This window comes from Zonotrichia leucophrys, chromosome 1 (assembly GCF_028769735.1).
Source record: "Zonotrichia leucophrys gambelii isolate GWCS_2022_RI chromosome 1, RI_Zleu_2.0, whole genome shotgun sequence".
Taxonomy (NCBI): domain Eukaryota; kingdom Metazoa; phylum Chordata; class Aves; order Passeriformes; family Passerellidae; genus Zonotrichia; species Zonotrichia leucophrys.
This window is the reverse complement of record NC_088169.1, coordinates 88,148,866-88,166,005: the sequence shown is the minus strand read 5'-3', so window position 1 is coordinate 88,166,005 and position 17,140 is coordinate 88,148,866. Positions and strand designations below refer to the sequence as shown.

At 41.8% G+C, this 17,140-nt stretch overlaps 1 protein-coding gene across 4 annotated transcripts in view; it reads right to left on the bottom strand.

The window, feature by feature from the left end:
• Nucleotides 1-220: 220 nt before the first annotated feature.
• Nucleotides 221-17,140, bottom strand: part of TSPAN9 (tetraspanin 9) — a 169,258-nt gene continuing 152,338 nt past the window's right edge. For all 4 annotated transcript variants that reach the window (XM_064721163.1, XM_064721155.1, XM_064721171.1 and 1 more), the window contains 6 exons: nucleotides 9,431-9,622; nucleotides 7,767-7,841; nucleotides 6,152-6,253; nucleotides 5,454-5,585; nucleotides 5,250-5,333; nucleotides 221-4,295 (listed from right to left, as the gene is read on the bottom strand). In XM_064721163.1, the coding sequence (XP_064577233.1) occupies nucleotides 4,224-4,295; nucleotides 5,250-5,333; nucleotides 5,454-5,585; nucleotides 6,152-6,253; nucleotides 7,767-7,841; nucleotides 9,431-9,622 (657 nt within the window). In that variant the 3' untranslated portion in view covers nucleotides 221-4,223. The remainder of the gene's footprint in view (nucleotides 4,296-5,249; nucleotides 5,334-5,453; nucleotides 5,586-6,151; nucleotides 6,254-7,766; nucleotides 7,842-9,430; nucleotides 9,623-17,140) is intronic.

The following is a 17,140-nucleotide window of genomic DNA, read 5'->3' as shown; positions in this document are numbered from 1 at the left end:
ACTTTTTCTGGTTTAATATTGTTTCAAAGTCTGAGATGACTGGGGAGGGTGGGGTGAAGGCAGGGGAGAGAAATCTTTTCAGAAATGAAACAGCTTCTGGATTTCACCTGCAGTGGGGCTGGAATAGATCTCTGTGAGTCACCTTTTGGAATTTTTTTTTTTTTTTTTTGCCCCTTTTCAGTTTTGGTGGTGGAGTTAGAAGACAAATGAGCTGAAAGAAGCACCTTTTAAAAAATCCTTTATTTTTATATCATCCTAGTAAAAATCTTTTATATAAAGGCGAAAGTAGGTATTGCATAGAAGAAACACTGGTGCAAACATCACCCGGTGGGAATGGCATGTTGTTTCTTAGTGTCTACTCTCTACTGCACAACAGATGGCGAGCCCAGAGGGAAACATCTCCAGGTTTCCCCTTGCCAGCTACAAGATGAAGCTGCTCAACTTATGGAAAGAAGTTACATCAGAATCATGTGTGGCCTATTCCATGCTGCTCCCAAGAACCATCTGCTGGGAAAACATCCTTTTCCTCCTTGCCTTTTCTATGCCTGACCAATATGTCACCCAGGAAAGACCACGAGGATCAGTCTGGCTGTCTTCTGTGCTTGCACCCTCCCTTCTGTGTGTGAGCTGTATTTCATGCATAGAAATGGAGCAGGTGGACACAGGACAGGAGAGTTGGCCTGACGTAGCCATAGTCCAGGAACACAAAGCATGACATAGCCAATCCAAGGCATCTTCTGTCATCTCAGAGACATTTATGTCATTGTCTTTTAGCATTTCACATGCTACTTAGCTATGGGCACTTTTTTTGAGTGCCTTCCACCTGAGTTTCCTGTAACAAACAACCTTGGTTTTGACCAGGAGTGAGCAGAATTCATGCTAATTCACACTTCATCAGCTTTCAAACAGAGCTTCTTCGGGCAGGTCTCCTGTTGTGTCTCTTTGTAATTTCTATGGCAGCTCCCAAGCATGAAGGACAGTAAGACAGCAGGTATGCTACAGTCTGATGGAACGCCCAGAGAAACAGCACTTTCACAGACTTGAACTGTGCTTTCATGAATTAGAGATACAGGGAGGTATGCATTTGTACAAATCAATATTTGTGTATATTAAAGATACTTTTACTCAGTATCAGCTTTTATTTAAAAACATGCTAAAAACTTATAGTTAAATAATCAGAGTGACATTTGGGGAAAACACACAGGCAGCCACCCACCAGCATAAGCAAAAAAAAGTGCATACATATGTGAGTCAAAGCTCCCTTTGACCAGTTTACAGGACAATTAGTGCCTTCTCTGGCAAACTGACTGCTGCAACCTCACACTTTCCAGAGCTGTTTTTTGCTGCCTGGAAAGTGGTATTACCTTTCTGCATCTTTGAGGATGTCTGTCATCACCTCCCACATCAGAGAGTCAGCTAGAGACACAAATCAGCCCTGCTTTTGACTCCTCTCCTGTAGGTGGCTTCATAGAGATGAATACATGAAGCTCATGTAACTATCTCACTTAATACTGTGCTTAAAATGCCTAAAGTAGTCATTAAAAAAAGATTTCAGGATCTATGCTTCTAGATCGTGAAATGGAATGAAGCTTCTAGAAAAATAAGTTTGGATGGAAGGCAAAGTAGCTGAGTTTGCAACTACACATTTCATCTCTGAGTTACTCATAAACATCTTTTATTTCCTTATTACTTTCACTAATATATTTTACCATTTTTGTACAAAAACTGACTGCGGATTAAAATGTAAGATGCGATAGGTACCACTGTGCGACCCAAAAGGACAGAGATGATGCTCCTACTCAGCCCTGCACCTGGCTCTTTTTGAGCACCAGAAAATCTAGAGAAAGCCAAGCACCTCTGCCCAAAGGGAGAAAGCAGTGGAGCCATCAGACAAAAACCATCCCGTCTTTTCTTGCAAAAATGGGAACACATCTTAGCAACTTTGGATACAGTTTTACATGTAGCAGCAGATACACTGGGCATCAGAGCCCCTTCTTCAACCTGGAACAGCCATCTCCAGTGAGGCTCAGATGCTCCTGGTCCCAATTTTTGTTAGAAATGGAAGTAAAACTGGATTCAGTTTCTGTGCTTTCCCTCTGCTTCTTCCCTGATTCCTTCAAGGGCTATCCAAGTGAAATAGCTGAACCCATATGGCCTTGTCTGCTTCAGTGGGAAACCAGAGCCCTGTGAAATCTGGGCATTGTGCTCATATGGGCAAGGGCTGTGCTTTAAGAATAGTAACCTTCTTCTTCACTGCAACCCCCAAATTCATCTCTATCTCCCACACATTCACACTCCTTCCTGTCACACTGATTTCATAGGAACTCAAAAAAGTGGCATGTAGGCCACACAAAACACTATTGCTACCAGATGTACAGATGCATGCAGGACTTATTAGAAGATAAATAGGGGACTAAAACCTCCCAGGTATAAAGTGGCTCAACAGCTATTTCAGCCCACAAGGAAAAAGATAGGCCGAATGGTACAATGAAAATTACATATTTTTAGAGCTTTAAGTATGAATATTCAGACTGGACATTGTTAGAATCTTATTTACCAGAGGAGTAGTTTGAGATGGTGTGGCTCTGAAAGGCACAAAATCTTCATCCTCAACAGTTTCTGAAACTCAGCCCAATAATGTCATACTGAACCCCATCTCACCTATGTGTCAATATCTCTTTGGGCGTGACATTGGATGAGGTAACCTTTGAAAGTTGCTTCTGACAGCTGTCCATGCAAAAAGCAGTGTTTCTTTCAGGGCTGAGTCAAGCCCTGACTGAAGTTTGATCACAGCATCCTCCATTGTCTGAGCCTTTCCTTCTTCCTTCACAAAACAGCAAAAACCTGTAACAATGGGTAAGTGGCTGCCCCTTGCATTCAAAGCAGAGAAATACACGTTCAAGTTTTCTAACAGGAATGTTGCTAAAAATATGCATTGAGTAAACTACCCCAGTGGATGAACTTGGCAATCTGTTAAGAAAAACAATTCTCTACTGAAGGTGTGCCAATACAGACTATCTCCCAGTGCTGTTCTGGAAATTGCCCCTTTCCTGCATAATCTGGTCACTCATAATCAAACTGTCCTTTCTAGCTCAGGGAGGTAGCTGTCTTTAGCCTGAGGAAATCCCTACAACAAAGGTCATGGCATGATAATGGTGCCATCAAATTGCCATCCCCTTCCTTCACATCCAGAAGCTTGCCATGCCTTGGGCAAACTTTTTGAAGCAGACAACACAGTCAGTGAAGTCTGCTGCCAGTAGGTCAGACTGCAATCTCTCTCCTTTGTGCTGGCAGTAACTTGCTTAGTCAGTGCTTTTAGCTTTCAAAGTAGCATGACATAAAGCAGCCAGGCACTGCTTTGGGTGAGTAAAGGCATTGGAACTTTGCCTCGCAGAAGTAGGAAGCTCATCATCTGGTCCAATGGGAAGGCTTTGCATTCCATCCAAGGAAAGAGTCTCTGATTTTAAAGGAGATACCTTTGTTACAGTAAGGGCATCAAGGCCCTAATAAAGGTAGGTGCTGCCTCCCCATGGACTTGAGAAAAGTTAAGTCTTGCCTGCACCTACTATCAACTTTGCAAAACAGGTCCTCTGGAGATCGCACAGCAGTTCCCAAATTAATGTACAATAGATGTGTAAAACCAAAAACAGTAAGAAGTTATAAGTCAGGCAACTAAATTCTAAGCTATATCCATAATAATAATAATAATAATAATAATAATCATTATAATAAAAAAGTATACACCGTAAGGTACAAGAAGCTGCAAAGCAAAGCAGCTCCAAATCGAAGGACTATCAGTTAGAGTGGCTTTTCCGAGTCTTCCAGTAAATCAGACGTAAGGGTTGAAAGCCTAATGGAAGACTTTGAAGAATTCTCCCTTGATGTCAAACACACATAATTTTTGCACATATAGCATGGATTAGTAGAGCAAAACATTTTCTTAAGTTAAGAAACATTCTTAGAGCAGATCTATGATTTTGTGTAGAAAATCCATTTGTTTGGGGAGTTTCCCCCCTCTTTGGCAAATAAATGGCAAATGTGAAACAGAAGAAAAAAAAAAGAGTCAAATAAGTTGTGATAATAACTGGACAAGTAACAACAAAGTGGATCTGTCAATGGGACGGATTTCCTCAGCAGGGCTAGGCGTGATGCTCCTTGCAGTCATTCTTTGTGTTCATTTTATGATGAGACAGAAGGGTTGATGTGATAATGTTTCCGAGGCTTTAGGCATCATATTTTTTGCCAGTCCTGTGAATCTGCTGGAATAGTGTCATGGAGAAGGCCATGCCAAGAATCTGAAGGAAAACAAACAATAAGGGCTTTACTACAGGAAGGTTGCCAAAACTACACTGCTGACCTGTGTTCGTGGTCCAGCTGTAGTTTGAACAGTCATTCTACACAAGCCATATGTCTCAAGCTTCAACACTGAGCAGTAAATCTGACTGTATGTTATTCAGGCACATAGTGAAGTCCAGGGTTGTATCTGTCAGAGCACAGATGGAAGCAAAAAACTCTTGGGGTTCTTTGCTGTATGTGCAACTATTTTTTGGAATCAGTACATACAAGTCATTCTTCCCTTTCACCCAACAACTTGTGCTTGTTTAGTCAGGTAACTGTGACTGAAAATATCAGATTCAGATATTCTCCCCCTAAAGTATGGCAGTGATAGAATCATAGAATATCCTGAAGGGACCCACAAGAATCATTGAGTCCAATTCCTGGCCCTGCACAGGATAACAAAAATCACAACATGTGCCTAAGAGCATTGTCCAAATGCTTGAACAAGCATTGGTGCCGTGACCACTTCCCCGGAGCAAGAACCCCAAAACCTTAACAGATTATTATGATACTGCTGCACTTGTTTTTTTTAAACACATCAACCTCCTTAGTTCAGTGGCCATGATTTGACTAATTTTGATAATTTCTAGAACTTGCTTTCAAAATGAAAAATCAACCAGTTCCTGAAAGGACAGTGTAACAGATGGCTTAATATAAGAACTCCAAAGAGGTACCCTGAAGTCAAAACATGGGCAAGCAAAACCCCAGTGTAGCATGTCTTCTTTGCAGGACCCATTACTGACCTGCTTCCTTTCTGAGCACGTGGCCTTAAATTAACTCATAAAACAAATCTGACATTTTTGAAATAAGATTCCAACTCAAAAGCAGTTGAGCATCACTTTTCACACAGCAGAGCCAAGAATGCTGACAGCAAATCAAAGCCATGTTGGAAAACATCAGACCAGTATTACCTGCATTATGAGGACACACATCCCAATCGAGCCAAGGACATGCTTATTGTCATCAAACCAGCTCATGACTTTCTCATAACATCCCTGAAATGATGAAAGACGAAAATTGAAACTCCAAGGTCACGTTTTCTTTCACGTGCATTCTCTTTATTTTGTTCCTTCCCACCCCTACCTAAGACTTGACCTGGGCAAAGTGAGCCTTACCGTTTTCCACAGTGATTCAGTAGAGTTCCGTCCACAGTCTTGGGAATTTTCCATACAGCATCGGTCTGGAACAATGTTTTCTCCCAGCACTGGGTACCAATCCGTATAGTCATTCACACCACAGCATTTCATCTGTGCAGAAGCAAAGGATTTATAAATTAACTAGCACAATTTGTAAATCACGCACAACCACAAACTTTTATTTCCACTAAACCACTCTGTACTTTCAAAAAGGCCACCACAACACTTTTGTAGTTTTATGGTATTCTGTGGTTGCTGATCACCTAAAGCAAATACTGAAAAACACAAAGAAAACACAAAACCAAACAAAGGAAATGCCTCCAGACACAAATTTTCTTATTAGAGAGACCAAACACCAAAACAAGGTCATAAGCACAACTGCTAAAAGCAAAATCCTGCCAAAGCTGCAATGCCACCTATGCAGGTTTTGCTGCCTCTCTGCTCTTACAGATCATCTCTTTGCCTGTAATAGCCACAGAGAATCCCAGACAGGTGAGCATCTTTCACCTTACAGAGTATGCTTTGATCCTGGGTTTCACAGCATTCCCTGCATACTCAAGAGAGCAAAATCAGAAATCAAAACCTGCATTAGCCATCTTTTAGACTAGACATGGATGCCACTGCAGCAGCCTTGATGACCAAGTCGTTACTTTTTTACTATTGAGAAAATATGTTACCTCTGCTTGAATGATATTCCATGCATTTTTCAGTCCAATATTATTTTCTGAATTGTACAGCTTCATTCCTTCCTTCAAATCCTTCTTTGCACTCTCACTGACCTGCACCATGTAGAAGACAGAGGAAGTCAATGCACTGCTATTCAGAGGAAAGGACCAAATGGTACAGACACACATAGAAAATGTCCATCTTTTACCTTCTCTCACCACAAACTTGAGATGGATAAAAAGCTTGAGTTTCATAAATCATTGGGACCTTTAAGCAGCTGTCAAGGCCTACTCTTTCCCTCAGATTGCAAAATAGTGGGTTAATTCTCTTGAGATAGGAGACCCCTGCTAAAAGTCCATCATACAGTCATCATCTGATTAAAACTAACTGAAAATGAACAGCATCAATCTGCTGAGCTTGCTGTAACCTTGCCAGAGGCAGCTGTTGGCAATGCCCCACAGCAGCCTCTCCTGCCTTAACCTGTGGCCTGTTTTAATTTGCTAATACCACAAAACCAGAGTCCTGGCTTCCCAACCTTAGTGGAGTTAGTGGAGTTATTCTTGCATGGGTTCAGGCAGGCTACAGTCAACAGCCAGTACAAAATCAGTTGAAAAAAGACAATTTTGTTTTTCTCCTTGTGGGAGCAAGCTTGTAGGATTTATGACTTTCAAATGTGCTCTTCCTTATTTAGAAGACAAAGTTGGAATGCTTAACATGATATCTGAGATGTCCCATTTCTTGTTTTAATTTCAGTCTGAGCCCAGAGTCCTGGATGCGGGTGGGTACCTTGCCTCTGACAGTAGTGAGCTGGTAGAAGGGAAAGGATTATGGTCCTGGCATAAAGGTCAACAATTTTATAAGATCTGTTTCATCTCTTTTTTACAACCCAGTCAATATCAGCAGTTCATCTCAGCTCCCTGAAAGTAGCAGGCATCATAATGACAACCTGAGAAGATATAAAGGTCTAGGAGGAGCTGTTTTAGAGTAAGTCTGGACATATTCACACTATAAGGTTCTGCCCTGTGTTTAGCAGAGATCTCCAGTTCCCCAGTCACTTTTGCAGTGTTATGTATCTGATGGGCCAGCCAGTTGTGCCTAAGTCACTTAGTCACTCTGAGATAGGAGATTCCTACAGATGGGCTTTATGAGAAACTATCTCTTGATCCATTTTGCATTCACATTGATCTCTCTGGGACTGCCCAGTCAAGTGAGACAACTGGTGGCATTTGGAATAACCTGTGAAAATCTCATGCCTCTCTCCTCCAGTCCTGTTTCAAGGGCTGGCCCTAAGAAGCTATAGGGTTTTAAATAGGACCTTCCACAACCCAGGACTACAAGATGACCAGCTTCTTGCAGACATCAAACATGTTGAAGGCTACCTAAGGACAGGATGAAAAGGGAGGCTCTGGACCATGATTTTACTTCAGGGATTTGTCTCCTGCTTGTTTTTGTCATCACTTCCTCCTTCCCCTTCAGAAGCAGCTCACAATAGACAGCCAAAGTCTCAAGGTTAAACCTTCACCAAAGTGAAGATCCAGGAGAACTCATATACTTTCATCAAACAAAAAACTAAACCTGGTTTACATGTTAGTAGAGATACTTAATCAATATGGCATATTTGCTTACCTTGTCCATATAAACAAAGAATAAAATGACTAATATCAGCTCAGCCAGGAGAATTATCAGCAAAACGATGAAAAACTAGAACAAAGAAAAAAGAGACAGTGTACACACACTTGCCAAGTAGAGAGTAAACCCAGAGCTCCTAGAAACTATGAAGATGACAGGCTTTCTACCAGGTTGCAGGTTTCAGCCATGCTTTTGTCCTGCTCCTTTTGACTGCTGTGACAGCACACAGTCCTGGGAGTCACTCTCCTTCACACAGACTACAGGACAGATGCTAAATCCCTTAGCGCAAAGATGAATGTGACATGCCTCAGAAATGATTCCCTAGCAGATGGGCTTGAACCATATGTGACTGTGGAATAGTCATCATATTACTCAGCACTTCTATTCCCAACTCTGTATCTGAAATCTCTCTCTCCGCAGAGGCATCCCAAGTGTGAGTTCTAGTTGTTTCTCACTACTTTTCAGGCCAAGGAGGCATTTATTTTCCTACCTTTATGCCCTAGTGGACTCCAGACAGGTATGGCACCTGACCCCAGACACTGGGGAAGAAGCAGTGCACAGCTAGCTCTTCAACTGGTAACTCATGACAGTCATGATAGTATAAAATTACTTTTGCAGAACCTCATAAGAATATACAATCTTTTTTAAAAAATGAAGCTGGTGTTGTAGTTAGTGTGGATGAATCACATGGACTTCAATACTAATCTCTGTTTGCTTTCCTAATTGTACAACACACAAAACCAAGCAATCAGATAGCAAAAAACTAGGTGCATATTTTGCCTCCAGTTTAATTCTCTGAAGTAGTTTAAGGAATTCTGCCTAGCTGTTCCCCAATGCCATATAAGAGAGAGTTTTGCAAAAGGAAAATCTGCTCCTTAATGTCACAGCATCTGGATTTGTAAACTGTGACTGAATTGGAACCTGTCTGCCTTGAAAGCCCTCCTCCCACCTTCTGCCACAATACCCCTCTCCTTGTAGGGGGGTCTCCTCTCCCCAGCATTTTTTTTGGAGGGGAATATTTATATCGGGGGGGGGTTTATTATATATTCCCCCATATAACTTCCCATCATTATTCAGGGAAGCTAATGATGAAACCTTCTGGGTTTATGCAAGAGGAAAGATCCACACTGTGCTTTCTGAGACAGGTTCCCTACCTCTGTGCTTCAGTGCTGATCAGAGAATTTCAAGGGTCAGACTATTTATTTTTTACTGATAAGGCGTGGCAGAGACCTTGACTTCCTAACTTTGGCTCAGATGGTTTCCACCATCCTCTGACAAAGGCCTTAGATAAGGGCAATGTAGAAAATAGCCATGAGAGGCTTTGAACAAAAATTTTTTTCAGTCAGTCCTTCCAACAGACATTTCCAGAAGGGCTATCCAGGTTGATCCTACAGTTCATGCTTAACCATTCAGAAGTGACTGATAGCAATTTGCTTTGCTACCTAATACATTGCACATAGTAACAAGGACACATTTGCTAATACACCATTGATATCACTGTAACCAAAGCTGTGGGATGTCATACTGCAAGCCTACAGAAGATTGAAAGCCAAGGGCAATGTCACAGTGAGCCACACGACTATTTCGCTCAGGTCATTCAAATAAAATAATAACAAGGCAACAGCCACTGTTTTTAGTGAAAAGGAGTACTGATGTCTTACGCTCAACAGCAGGCACTTGTTTTCCTTGATAGCACCTAGGCAGCCCAGGAAGCCGGTCACCATGATCACTGTGCCAATGGCAATGACTAGATTGGCAGCTGAAAGTGATGGGAAGCTGGGAGAAAACGTGGCGAAGTTCCCTTGTGACACTGACAGCCAGATGCCCACGCCCAGCAGACCACAGCCACATAACTGCAAAGAGACAAACAAAAGAAAGGTTTCACTGTTAACAGAAATGTCATTGTCTCCTTCCCCTGAAACTCTGAAAAGAAAGAATTTCACAAGCAAGGTCTCAGGTAAATGTTCTGAAGTAATGCTCTTAGTGGCCTGATGTTGAAACAAAGTGAAATTAAATGTTTGTACTTAGACTTGGTCACATCACCTGTACTCATAATTCTATTTAAAAGCCACTGGATGGCAGAATTCTCTTCTGAGAGACTTAGCACATGAAACCAGGGCTACCCACTGATGTCCCAACAGCAACCCAGAGCAATTTTTCTCTGTGAAAATAAAAAATATTATTTGAATGAATGCTCTGTTGCACTTATTTGTGCAGTCATCTGCAATGTCTCAGAGTATTCAGCCCTGTATTGCCTCATCCTACAGGAGGCAAGGAAGTCCTGAAGACATTTACAATCAAAAGCATAATTTCAGTAAATATTTGTCATAAAATGCCCAGTCACAGTACCCAGGTTGGGCTTAATACAAGTTCTCATAGCTTTAGTGTTGATAGCCAGTGATCACAAAATGTCACCAAAATCAGATGTCTAGATACATTATGTACAGGAAGCTCAAGCCTTATGCAAGATGCTCACAGGCATTCCCAAGGGAAGCAGAGTAACAAATGCACTGGGTAACACAGAGGAAACATTCAGGAATCTTATAAGGAGACTGGGAAACACCTCTTCCAAAACTCAACACACAGTAACTCCACAGAGTGGCTGGGGAGCTTTGCATCACCAGGTATGGATAAATGTCACAACATCTGTGTTCTATGGCAGAGCTGGGCACAGCTGCAACAGGAGTGTGAGTAGTGGGAGAAAGTCAAACACCAGCTACCCCTATAAAAAGACAAAACACACACACATGCATGTGGCAGGGTAGGACTTTCATCTCTTCCTTCAAATTCGTCCTCTCCACTAAATGAGCTTGAATTGATTTCTCATTGCCTTTCACGAGATGTCAGCAAGGTCCGTGTGAACTTGGAGTAGTAAAGAGCTGTGGGGGGATGCAAAACAGAAGCCCCCTGATCATATTCTGCTGCAGGACCCAGTGGACATGGCCACAGGTTCAAACTGTCTGCAGCTCATGGAATCAGCCACCCTACTGCTCCTGCTTTAAATTTCATCTACTCTGTCCTTGAATTGCTGCAGTTTTGGTGCCTCAAGCTCACTTAGGAATCCACCCTGTAGTTCAGCTGTTTCCACCATTAGATGAAAACTGCAGGCAGGGGCTGAGAGCTTAATGGTTCAGGAGGTCAGGAACAGCTCTCACCACACAACATTCATTTAAAGTATTAAATGGCATTTCTAAGCTGCCAGGGCTGCCATTGCCATTAGCTGATGGCACTTTAATCAATGACTTCATGACACTCCACAGATGAGTCTGTAAATGTTTCCAAAGAAGTTTCTACCAAAGACCAAAATTGTTCAGTGTAACTTCCCATATGATCCTGAATTCATACTTAAAAGGTCATTCACAAATGTGTTCCTTGGACTTCCATACTCTATTAAGTTCAGAAGTCACAGCCTTAGCTCAAGTGTTTTGAAAGAGTGCAATGAATTCTGGAATCATGAGGCCAAAAGCAATAGATCACTGCAGATAAACAAGGCGGTGGTAAGAGCAAGCTCAGGGAAAAAAGCTTACAGAGGAAGGAGAAGTAGAGGACAAAAAGGAGTACATATGATTAATACAAAGCTCAGCCCATAAAGAATGACACCTCAGAATCCAACACCAATTATGAGGTCCTAGCAAAAGAAATAGAAGAAGGAAGCCCTAGCTAGCATCTCTTAATCATTTGAAAAAATGCCGCAGCACAATTCTTGAAAGAGATTTGTTCCAGAAGAGAAAGGTGGCCAGGAGATTACTTCAGAAGGTCCATGTTTATGTTTACTTATAAAAAGTCAGAAGCACCTAATTGCTTAAATAAGGGAAAGCAGAGTAACACTGGAAGTTCAGATGACATAAAACATCAGGTGATGGAGGAGCTGTTAAAGGCTGATCTATGCAACTGGGATTCTCTAGTGCTTGAAGAGTAAAAAGTCAGAGATTTGATAAAAGACATGACAACCTAAAAACTTCCACAAGGTGGCATCCCATACCAAATAGCACTAAAAGTTTAAGACAAATTTCATATTTCTTCTCTCCACAGTTCCTCGAATTTTGTGCTTTCTTCTCTGTTTTCCTCTCTGCCATTCTACTGCACAGCAGTACTGCTGAAGCTAAAATTTATGCTTTAAACTTCAGGTCCTATGACAAATGCTTTTTTCACTCATGCTTCTTTAAAAAATCCCAAATAATTCCACTGACATGGGACTTAATTGCATACAACCATACCAACCAAAGCTGGCTAGGATTCTAGCAATAAAATACCTTTCACTGACATTTTATTCTATACCAATCTCATTTTTTATACAATGTGAACACTAGAAAAATGCTCTGACAAGTATTTATTCTCACAGGATCCACCTCTTTCTGTTTGGAACAACTGAATCCTGGAGTGTGAAAGCAGCAAGAATATATCAAGTCATCTTATTAATTCCCTTTTCACCATATAATTAAATAATATATGCTGCTTGGTATTTAATTGGGTGAGAGTGATGGCACTGACTTTCCTTCCCCAGAGAAATGGTTCAACAGAGTAATAAATTTCACTGGATTTTTTTTTCTCAAAAAATGTTGGCTCGTTTCCCTCTCATGATTAGAAATCATCATCCTCTAGGCAACCATCAAATCTCTCCTTCCCCTGCTGTTTATGTCACTGCAGAACACTATCATAAAGTCAGTCACTTTTACTTATAGGGCAATTTATCCAAGCTATGGTACACATATTTTGAGCTTAAAAGCAAAAGGAACACCAATGTTCCTCACAGGTTCTCCCACACTTTGAATTCCCTTCACTACCTCAATGTCTATCTGGGTTCATCACTGTGTCCAGAAAACATTAAAAGTCTCAAATACTCTGAGGGAAATTAGAACTCCAGATAAACTTAGAGAGAAAGAAACCCCAAAACAAGCCTTTCCCTGACAAGTGCTATCACCAGAACAGGGAAGGAGCTCATTTATTTTATTCCTCATTTTTGAGCATTATGTGAACTAATACAACAATACAAACTTTCACAATAGACCACCATACCCAAGTTTAGCTGCCTTAACCATAAAAAAGATACAGGAAGAGTTTTCAAGACCCAGGAAAGGACAACACAGATGGCCAGATGTATGCCAAGGCTGACATATTGTACAGAAGGAGATTGTGCACAGGATTATCTAGCCTGGGAGGAATTATTAGACAGGATGTGAATGAAATGTTCACAACTCTAGAGGTCAGTCAGAAAACCCAACAGCCTGTGTCTCAGTCCTTTCCAATAACAGGAACAAGGGGAATATTAGCAAGCATTTGTAGTACATTTTGCTTCACACAACTGAGAAATAAATTAGTTAATTACGCCACAAGAATCAAGCATTGTGCCCACAATTGCCAGTAAGGGCTAGATAACTTTTAATATTCGTAATAGCATTTGTGGTTTCTTAGCATGTACACAAATAATGACATTTCATGCTTCTCAGAGTAAGATCATGTGTGCAGAATCCAGCAAAACTACAAAGTGGCAACAAGCTGGGGTAAAGAAGGGGTAGGAAATGCCGTTCTGGTAATGTTTTTAATTGAATAATATTGAGAGACTTGCCCTTGAAGTCACTGAACAACATCAGAAAAAGGAAACTGATAAGGAAGGCACTACCAAGAGGAAAGGGGATGAGGGGATGAGGCCATATTCTTGTTGCCTTTGCAGTTATTCCATCCCATGCAAAGAATGCTTGATGGAAAAGCTGCACAAATAGGTGTGTGAGAGAGAAAGAGTTTGTTCTTGACATCAGATCTTCTAGTGCTGCTTAAACACCAGGAGAGCTCTTAACACACTTGGAATAGAACAGAGACATTTAAAAACTAAATAATGAGAGACAACCACAAGGGACAAAAAGAAGCAAGTGTCTCAGTTTGTACTCCACCTCCAATAACATGCCCATGGCCATCTGTGGCCCAGTTACAGAGAGCAGAAAGCTCCAAGGAGATCTTGCCTGAAGCAAAAACGATACAATGAAAAATACACGCTACAGCTTATATATGGTCCCATAAAATGGCAAAAAGCACAGGAGGTTTGTTACAAGGAAATACTGACAGCATGATTGCAAAAGAAAGTATCAGAGCTGGGAACTGATTTTAGGACAACTGCAGTGACAAAAAAGACACTGAATTAGGTTCTGAGGGACTTCTGTCGAAACAGAAAGTCAACAGGAAGATGACCTGCACCAAAAGGACAAGCATGAAGAAGCCATGAGGACAACCAGAATCCACCACCAAAGCTTAGCACAGAAAGTGTCCAGTGTCCAGGTGGCTCTCAAAACCCTCCCCTTTGTTGGGGTCTGCAACACTTTGGAAAAGCTGCCAGTAATATCATCCTTCTGTTTGGAAAGTTCCACAGGATAAAGGTGACCTATCTCAGGTCTTCTTTTCAAGACAGAGATTTTCTACCATTTCTCTAACTAACTCTCTGACCAATGAGTGTGCAGATGAGGTAAGGAAGACAATGGCCCTTAAAAAGCAGCAAAGTTTTCTCACTCTGATCCTGGGGTTTGGGGGTTTTTGTGTGTTTTGAGGGGTTTTTGAGTATTTTCCCTTCTCCTTCATTTATGGTATCTTAATGTATTACAGATCAGAATAACTGCTCTGGGAGGAGGCAGGGGTGAGAACTACATGGTTTCCACCACTTCAAAACACACTCCAGAACAGAGATAGGCTTTCTGCAAATTGACTTTTTGGATGCCAATTGCCAAGTCTGGATTTGGGTGGTTAAACCATCTCTGGAAAGGGCTGGTGCTTAAAGGAGATTTTCAGGTAAGATTAGATAAATTTTCCTGCACTGTCTAGATAATCCACAGGATTAATCAAAACTGGGACTTAACAGCTGACAATCTCAGAGGTCTCTTGCAAAGCAAGATCATCTTCTAAATACGATCTAAAGTTCTGCAAGGGCACCAAAACCTAAGAAGTTCTTCAGCCATATACTAGAAAATTAGAGTATGGAAGTAGGTGAACATACTCAAATAAAACCTACTTAGTGCTACTGCCAGAGCAATGTGGCAGATTTAAACTCCTCTACAACATTCCTATGAAGTGAGCATTGATGGAAGACAAGGGAATCATTTTGATGTCTTCTTTGAGTCTGTTCTGTAACAGCTGTACTCACAGCCTGTGTGTAATAGAAGGTACAGAGCTGGAATTTGTGCAAATGCTGAGTTTCCTTAATCCATCTGCCAGAGAAAGCATTTATTATCTTCCTAGAGTCATTCTCCCAAGCAGTACTCCTGGGAGGGTCCTGACAAACTCAAGTGAGGCATTAGCGACTGTGATCTTCTGTGGGGCAAGAAGACTGAGAGCTATCCTGAGGAGCATTAAATTCTGACACTTTTATCAGTCTGTGTTTTTGAAATGTGTTCCAGAAGCCTTAAGATTTGTCTTGGATACTCTTCCCTGGTCACTCTGGAGTCTTCAGTAAAGGATGTGCTCTGTGAAAGGAAGTTGTAAGACCTGGGTTTGCTTGGTTTGTCAAGGACAGCTTAAACTTCTCTTTATTCAGTTGAAGGGCAGCTCAGGTACTTCAGGCTGCACTTTAGGAGAAACTTTCACTGAGAAATTAGTACAGCACTGGAAGAAGTTACCAAAAAGGTGTCAAAACCTCCAGTCACAGAGGTTTTCAATGCTTTGCTACAGGCAGTCATGGTTGACCTGAGCTAGCACTAGCAGCAGCACCACTTGGTATGACTTGAAGAGATTCCTGTCAAGCAACATTTCTATTATTTTATAATTTCCTCAGCTACCATGTTCTTCCTAATTTGTGAAAAATACAAAACCATGTCATTTCTAATGAACACATGGAATCTCTTTCCTGTGGAAGCCCTATGGGGAGAGCTGTCTGGCCATGCTGGGGAATCAGCACACTTGTGTGTGTGTCTCCAATGCCTGCACATTTTATGGCAGGGAGTTGCCATTTTGTTTACATTTAACAAACACCATTGCTCTGCGATTGGCTGAACACAGCTGTAAAATGGACAGAACATCCTTTAATAAGAGCTAATGGAACAAATAATTCAAATTATATATAATAAATATAAACAGTAAAAGGCTGTTTTGTTGTCCCCCACTTTATCAGACTGCAGAACAAGCCCTGACATGTCTGAAGTAAGGGAAGACTTCAAGAATGTGGAAGAGGAACAAAAGGATGATGGGCATAGACACGCTGAGATGTGCCCAAGGGTTACAGACCCTGCCTACTGGGCCAATGCTCTTTAACCTCTTCATTAAGGACGATGGGACAGAGTGCTCCCTCAGCAAGTTGATAGATAAACTCCAGTAGCTGACACAGCAGATGGCAGAGCTGCCCCTCAGAGACCTGGACTGGATGAAGAATCGGGCAGAGAGGACGTCTGAGGAAGTTCAACAAGGTGGAATGCAGAGTCCTGCACCTGGGGAGGAACGACCTTGTGCACCAGGACACACCAAGGCCTGAGAGGCTGGGAAGCAGCTCTCCAGTGGAGAGCCTGGAGTCCTGGTGAACAACAAGCTGATCAGAAGCCAGCAATGCAACCTCAAAGCAAAGAAGGCCTACAGCACCCAGGGCTGCCCTAGGAAGAATGTGTCTGGCAGTTTTGAGTGCTGTCCTCTCCCCCTACTCAACACCAGTGAATCCAGCACAACTGGAATGCCATGTCCACTTCTGGGCTCCCCAATACAAGATGGACATTGGTGAACACCAGGAAGGGAAAGGAGCCTCCTAAGAGGCTGAGAGGGCTGGGAATGTTTGTCCTCAAGAAGAGGAAGCTCAGGGGGTTCTTATTGACCTGTATAAATTCCTGATAAAAGACACTGAAGAACAGGGAGCTGCTCTCCTCTTAGGAGGGCCCAGTGACAAGGACAAGATGACCACAAAATTCAATGCAAGACCTGCAAGGGGGACCAAACACTGAAGTAATGTTTCCAGAGCAGCTGAGGAGCTTCCATCTGTGGAGATATTCCAAACCTAATTAGACACTGTACAGTCTCTGTCTGTAGACTAGAGAGTCTCTACAGTCTCTGTTCTAGCTGACTCTACTCAAGCAATGGACAACAGAATATATGACCTCAACATGTCCCTTCCCACTTCTTCCATTATTCTGTTAGGAGATAAGCTCTCAGATATCAATTAATAGCTTTATTCCAGGGGTATTCTCAACTATGCACACATACCCATCCTTTTTTCCCCCTCCAGTACCCAGTGTCCTCCTGAACAGGTAAGGAATAAACACACTCAATTATTCACAGCCTGTGTCCAGGACAAGCACAGCCCTGATTTTCTAATGATTGCCATTAATAATTTGGGGATAAGCACTTCATTCATGAAACTTCTAGGTGATAAATTGTCAGTGTTTTAAACTAACTGTGGAGAAATGTAGCAG